The sequence below is a fragment of the Neopsephotus bourkii genome, unplaced genomic scaffold (assembly GCF_033783945.1).
Source record: "Neopsephotus bourkii isolate Nb327-2 ecotype Australia unplaced genomic scaffold, CSIRO-AGI_Nbou_v1 NB_1070, whole genome shotgun sequence".
NCBI classification, from domain to species: Eukaryota; Metazoa; Chordata; class Aves; order Psittaciformes; family Psittacidae; genus Neopsephotus; species Neopsephotus bourkii.
Window position 1 is genome coordinate 17,535 of NW_026901558.1, and position 7,130 is coordinate 24,664.

Genomic DNA, 7,130 nt, shown 5'->3' on the forward strand with positions numbered 1-7,130 from the left:
ATTTCATCTCTTTTTATTGCCCTCCCCCCCCCTCCCAAAATCCTGGGGTTTTGCCCCAAATCCCCCAATTAAAGATTCCTCCCCCTCCCCCATTATGGTTCCCCCACCCCCAACCCCCTCCTTCCCCCCCACAATGTGAATGGAGAGGGGGGAGGGGGGCGTGGTCACCATTCCCTCCTCCTCCCCATTGATGGGAATGGGGGTGAATGAGGAGGAGAGGAGGGGGGAGGGGAAATGTCCCCCCTCCCCCATTGAAGAGAGGGAGGGGGGAGGGGGGGGGTCGCGCCCCTCCCCCCCTTCAGTCGTCATCGAAGTTCTGGCTGAGCAGGAAGTTGGCGGCGAGGTTCTCGTTCTTCTCGCAGGCGAAATAGGCCTGGATGACGAGGCCCTCGGGGAAGCCCAGGGCCTTGAGCTGAGACAGGCGTTAACCCTGGGGCCCACTGAGGCTATGGGGCTGCCCCACATCCCTCTGTTAACCCTGGGGCCTACTGATGCTATGGGGCTGCCCCACACATCCCTCTGTTAACCCTGGGGCTCACTGATGCTATGGGGCTGCCCCACACATCCCTCTGTTAACCCTGGGGCCCACTGAGGCTATGGGGCTGCCCCACACATCCCTCTGTTAACCCTGGGGCCCACTGAGGCTATGGGGCTGCCCCACACATCCCTCTGTTAACCCTGGGGCCCACTGAGGCTATGGGGCTGCCCCACACATCCCTCTGTTAACCCTGGGGCCCACTGAGGCTATGGGGCTGCCCCACATGTCCCGTTAACCCCAGAGCCTCCCGACGCTATGGGGCTGCCCCACACCTCCCTCTGTTAACCCTGGGGCCCACTGAGGCTATGGGGCTGCCCCACATCCCTCTGTTAACCCTGGGGCCCACTGAGGCTATGGGGCTGCCCCACATCCCTCTGTTAACCCTGCGGCCCACTGAGGCTATGGGGCTGCCCCACATCCCTCTGTTAACACTGGGGGCTACTGAGGCTATGGGGCTGCCCCACATCCCTCTGTTAACACTGGGGCCCACTGAGGCTATGGGGCTGCCCCACATGTCCCATTAACCCTGCGGCCCACTGAGGCTATGGGGCTGCCCCACACATCCCTCTGTTAACCATGGAGCCTACTGATGCTATGGGGCTGCCCCACATCCCTCTGTTAACCCTGGAGCCTACTGATGCTATGGGGCTGCCCCACATGTCCCATTAACCCCAGAGCCTCCCGGCGCTATGGGGCTGCCCCACATCCCTCTGTTAACCCTGGGGCCTCCCGCCGCTATGGGGCTGCCCCACATCCCTCTGTTAACCATGGAGCCTACTGATGCTATGGGGCTGCCCCACATGTCCCATTAACCCCAGAGCCTCCCGGCGCTATGGGGCTGCCCCACACGTCCCTCCCCGTGCCCTGGGCCCTTACCCGCTCTATGGCTTCCTTCTCCTGCGGCGTCACCTGGATGTAGCTCATCTGCGGGGCCTCGTCCCCGATGGCCCCCATCTCCCCCTCGGCCTCCCCCAGCTCGCCCAGGGGCTCGTTGAGCATCTGGATGAACTGCTCCTGGTGCTGGCTGATTTGCTGGGGGGGGGAGAGGAGGGGGTGAGGGGGAGGGGGGAGGAAGGGGAAAAGGGGGGAGGGGAAAGGGGAAGCAGGAAAAGGAAAGAAATGGAAGAAGGGGAAAGGGGGGAGGGAAGGGGGAAAAGGGAAGAGGAAAAGGAAAGGAGTAAAAAGGAGGAGGAAAAGGGGGAAAATGGAGGGGGAAAAGGGAACAAAGAAAAGGAAAAGGGGGGAAAGGGAAGGGGAAAGGGGGGAAAGGTCAGGGGGAAAAGGAAGGGGAAAGGGGAACACGGGAAGGGGAAAGGGAAGGGGGAAAGGGAAGGAAAAGGAAGGAGGAAAAGGGGGTAAAAGGGAAGGGAAAAGGGTTAAAAGGAAGGGGAAAGGGGAAAAGGGAAGGGGAAAAAGGGAAGTGGGAAAAGGGAAGGGGGAAAGGGAAGGGGGAAAAGAGAAGGGGAAAAGGGAAATGAAAAGGTCAGGGGGAAAAGGAAAGGGGAACGGGAAGGGGGACAAGAGAAGGGGGAAAGGGAAGGAAAAGGGGGGAAGGAGGGAAAGGGAAAAGGGACGGGAAAGGGAAGAGGGAAAAGGGAAGGGGAACAGGGGAAGGGAAAGGGAAAAAGGGGGGAAAGGAAGGGGGAAATGGGGCCAAGGGAAGGGGATGGGGATGGGGTCAGGGTCCGTGGGGGCCCACCTGTAGGAGCTGGGGGTTCTCCTGGCCCAGCTGCTGCAGCAGCGCCGGGAGCAGGGCCGGGTTCTGCTGGATCACCTGGCGCATGTTCTGGAACTGCGGCTGCTCCCGCAGGAACTCCAGCGGGTTCTCCCCTATGGGGGGGGGAATGGGGCGCGGTGGGCGGGGCTGCAGGAGGACACACCCCCAAGCCGCACCCAGCGCAGCTATTGGGGGACAAGCTCAGGGGGTGACCAATGAGAAGCTCCCGATTTGTGGGCGTGGCTTCAGCAAGCCGCACCCCCTCCTCACCGTAGGCTCCTCTCTATAAGTGCTCCACCCTTAAAAGGGGCGGAGCTTCTCAACCACAACACTGACGTCACATGGGTGCGACCAATCAAATCCCTGCCCTTTTATGGGAGGGGTTCACACAAGCCCCCCCCCCCCCGCCCCTTCACTCCCATTGGAGGAGGAGCCTCACCCTAACGGGGGGGGATGCTTTTGAGCTCCTCCCCTTTGTGGGCGTGTCCATCCCAAGCCCCGCCCACACCCACCTTCAGGAGGGGGCTGCTCCGGGGGGCGGCTCTCCTGCACTGGGGGGCGCTCGGGCTCGGGGCTGCCGGGGATGCCCTGGTTGGGGGGGGACAAAGGGAGGTCAGGGGGGCCCAATCCTGCACCCCCAGCCCCATAGGGCCCCAGCCCCATAGAAGCTCTCCTGACCTATAGATCCCCCCAGCTCTACAGGAAACCCCAGCCCTACAGGCAACCACAACCCCATAGGAGCTCCCAAGCCCAACGAAACACTCCAACCCCATAGAACCCTCCGCCAGCCCCACAGAACCCACCAGCCCCATTGAAAGCCCCCCAGCGTCACACACACCCCCCAGGCTCCCCATCGCCCCCACAGAACCCCCCCATACCTCGAAACCCCCCATCCCCACAGAACCTCCCTGGCCCCACAGAACCCCCCATCCCCCTAGAACCCCCCCACCCCAGCCCCATAGAGTCCCCCCAGCCCCCCAGGGATTTCCCCCCAGCCCCAAAGAACCCCCTTACCCCAGCCCCACAGAACCCCCCCATCCCCGCCCATAGAACCTCCCTGGTCCTACAGAACCCCCCATCCCAGCCCCACAGAACCCTCTCACCCCATCCCCACAGAGTCCTCCCAGCCCCACAGAACCCCCCCAGCCCCACAGACCCCCCCCACCACAGCTCCACAGAACCCCCCCATACCCCAAAACCCCCCAGCCCCACAGAATCTCCCTGGCCCCACAGAACCCCCCCACGCCAGCCCCATAGAGTCAGCAGGCATCTCCCGAGCCCCACAGAACCCACCCATCTTCAGCCCACAGAACATACCCCAAAACCCCCCAGCCCCATAGAACCCCCCCATCCCCACAGACCCCCCCCACCCCAGCCCCTCCCCACCGTGAGCAGGTACTCCACGGCCCGGTGGGGGTTGTTGTAGCTGGCCCGCAGGGCGGCCACCACCCGCTCGCGCTCGTAGCCCATGGACACGATCTCCTGCAGCATCGTCTCGTACTCGGAGCCCGTCACTGCAGGCACCCCCACAGTGAGCCCGGGGCACCCCAAAGATCAGCACCCCCATAAGGACCCATTAAAACCCTTGTTAACCCTGGAACCTACTGACCCCAAAAGGACGCTGCTCACACTGGGTGTCAATGGGAGCTCTGTTAACTCTGAAGCGAACCCCCTTTCTCTGCTTCCAGCACCCCAATATCCCCATAGGGACCCATTAAAGCCCTTTGTTAACCCTGGAACCTACTGACCCCAAAGGGACGCTGCTCACACTGGGTGTCAATGGGAGCTCGTTAACTCTGAAGCGAACCCCAAAAAACACTTCCAGCACCCCCATAGGGACCCATTAAAGCCCTTTGTTAACCCTGGAACCTACTGACCCCAAAGGGACGCTGCTCACACTGGGTGTCAATGGGAGCTCCCCCCTGTTAACTCTGAAGCCCAATGACAACGGAACAACCCCCTTCTTTGCAACCCCCGTTTCTGGCAAGCACCCACCGAGCGTTGAGGCAGCATCAGCAGAGCGCCCCCCACTGCTTGGGGGGGGGACAGAGCTGGGGAGGAAAGAGGGAAATGAGGCAGATGGAGCCCCGGCACCGCCCCTTCACATCCCACCTCATCCTTCCAACAAATCCCCCTTGGACACCCCCAAAACTCCTCTTTTAGACCCCACTCCTTCACCTCCCCGAAAACCCCCTTTTGACCCCCCTGAAACACCCTTACACAGCCCAAAACCCACCTTTGACCCCCCTAAATCACCCTTAGACCCCCCCCAGAACCCCACTTTTGACCCCCCAGAACCCCCATTACCCCCCCCCAAAACACATCTTTGACCCCCCCCAAAACCCCCCTTTGACCCCCCCAAAAAAAACCCTTTGACACCCCCTAAATCACCCTTTGACACTCCCAAATCCCCCTTGGACCCCCCATCTTCCTTGGACAAAGCCCCCCCCTTTCATCACTCTCCTTTGATTCCCCAGAACCGGTCTCCACAACAACCTCCTTGGACACCCCCACCCCCCCCCCCAAATCCCCCTTGGACAGCCCCAAACCCCACCTTTGATCCCCCCAAAAAAACCCTTTGACTCCCTCACAACCACTCTTGACAGAACCCCCCCCTTTGACAAATCCCTCTTCGACCTCCCACCTTCCTCCGCTCACCCCGCTGTGGGCTCCGGGGGGGTCACTGGGGGCGCATCTGGGGCCGGAGGCTCCTCAGTGGGGGCAGCCGGGGGGGGAGGGGCGGTGTCGGGGGCCGGGGGGGGGCCCGGGGCAGCCGCGGGCTCGGATGCGGCCCCGGGCTCAGGGGCTGAGGAGCCCAAGGGGGCTGATTTGGCCTGGGGGGAGAGTGAGTTTGGGGGAGATGGGGTTGAGTTTGAGAGAGATGGGGGAGGGGTGAGTTTGAGGGGTGAGTTGGAGAGTTGAGTTTGAGTTTGATGGGGTTGGGGGAGGGATGAGTTTGGGGTTAGGGTTAGGGTTAAAGGGGGGTTTTTGAGGGGTCTGACCATGACGACCACGAGAGGGGGTTTTCGAGGGGTTTAAAGGGGTTTTTTGGGGGGTTAAAGAGGGGGTTTTGGGGGGTTAAAGGGGGGGTTTAAAGGGGGGTATTTGGGGGGGGTTAAAGAGGGGGTGTTGGGGGGGGTTAAAGTTTAAAGGGGGTTTTTGTTAAAGTGTTGTTAAAGAGGGGGTTTTGGGGGGTTAAAGTTTTAAGGGGGTTTTAGTTAAAGTGTTTGGGGGGTTAAAGGGGGGGTTTAAAGGCGATTTTGTGGGGGTTAAAGAGAGGGTTTAGGGGGGTTAAAGAGGGGGTGTTGGGGGGGTTTAAGGGGGGTTTTAGGGGGGTTAAAGAGGGGGTGTTGGGGGGTTCAAAGGGGGTTTTAGGGGGGTTAAAGAGGGGGTTTGGGGGGGGTTTAAGGGGGGTTTTAGGGGGGTTAAAGAGGGGTTTTGTTAAAGTTTTGTCTGACCTTGGTGACCATGACGACCACGAAGTTCCTCTCGTCGATGCGGTACTCGCGGATGGGGACGTCGTCGCTCAGGATCTTGCCGGCGTAGATGAGCTTCTGCCCGGCCACCGGGAAGGCCTCGGAGCCCTTGGCGGCCTCGATCTTCTCCTTCAGCACCCGCACCTTTGGCAGGGGTCAAAGGGGCGGTCCCCAATTTAACCCAACCCCCCCATATGCTCCCATTGAGATGAATGGGGAGGAACTGGAATTGAACCCCCCCCCACCCCCTTTACTGGCACTGCAGCTCAACCCCTGCCATTGAACTGGGTTCTGATGGCATAAAGAGCAGGAGCTGGATCGAAATACCCCCCCTTCTACGTGAGAAGACCGGCAACAGAGCCCTTCTTTCACTATCGCGATACTGGGGGGGACGGGAGACCTAAACCCCCTTTAATGTCACGATATGGGGAGGAAGCGACAAGTAAAACCCCCTTTAGAACCACACCACCCCTCCCCCAAGTGCTTTAGAGCGGGATCAGCACCCCCTTTACTATCGCGACATGGGGGGGGTGGGGTGTGACTGCATCCCTTTCACTTCAACCCCCCCCCCATGATGGCGAATGGGGGGGGGGGTTAGGCCCAACCCACCCCCGAACCGGCTTTTAACGGCGTAGAAGGGAGCAACGGGACCTAAATCCCCACCATTTACATGAGAAAAACTGCAACAGAGCCCCTCTTTTACTGTCGCGATATTGAGCAAGGGGGCAGACCTAAAACCCCCTTTAATGTCACGATATAAGGGGTGAAGCTACAAGCAAAACCCCCTTTAGAACCACAACACCCCCCCAAGCGCTTTAGAACGGGTTCAGCACCCCCTAACATCCAACCCCCCGTTTACTATCGCGACATGGGGGGGGGTGACCGCATCCCTTCACCTCAAACCGGACGGGGGTGGTGGTGGGGGGGGTTTAGGCCCAACCCGCGCAAGGGGGAGGGGAAAAGAGGGGATTAGGCCCAACCCGCCCCTCCCCCCCCCCACCTCACCGTTTCGTGCGGCTCCATCCGGATCTTAAACGTTTGCTGCTGCAGCGTTTTGAGCGTTACGGTCACCGCCATGGCGGCGGCGACGGCGGCGGCTCCGGTCCCGGCGGCCCCACAACATGCAACTCACGCCGCCGCCATCTTAGGCGCCCCGTCGCTTCCGCCCGGAACCGCGTCACGACGCACGACGTACGACGTCCACCACCCACCCACCCACCCCGCAATCACGTGACGCGGAGTCGCGTGACGCCCGCTCACAAAATGGCGGCGCGCATAACGGCGTGACAAAAGATGGAGGAAACAAGCACCGGGACCGAGCGTTCGTTTAATAGAAACGGGAACGGCGGCACCCCCCCCCCTCCCCTCCCCCCCAATTCCCAACCGTTTTTCCCGTTCC

The 7,130-nt window shown here is 61.1% G+C and overlaps 1 protein-coding gene across 1 annotated transcript; it reads right to left on the bottom strand.

Annotated features, from left to right (window-relative positions):
• Positions 1-251: 251 nt before the first annotated feature.
• RAD23A (RAD23 homolog A, nucleotide excision repair protein) lies at positions 252-6,914 on the bottom strand. The gene is made up of 9 exons (XM_061362026.1): positions 6,737-6,914; positions 5,714-5,875; positions 4,914-5,089; positions 4,251-4,306; positions 3,642-3,769; positions 2,768-2,843; positions 2,238-2,368; positions 1,415-1,570; positions 252-412 (listed from the first exon to the last, which is right to left on the bottom strand). The coding sequence occupies exons 1-9, from the start codon at positions 6,806-6,808 to the stop codon at positions 299-301; spliced, it is 1,071 nt and encodes a 356-aa protein (XP_061218010.1). The 5' UTR covers positions 6,809-6,914; the 3' UTR covers positions 252-298.
• Positions 6,915-7,130: the final 216 nt, after the last annotated feature.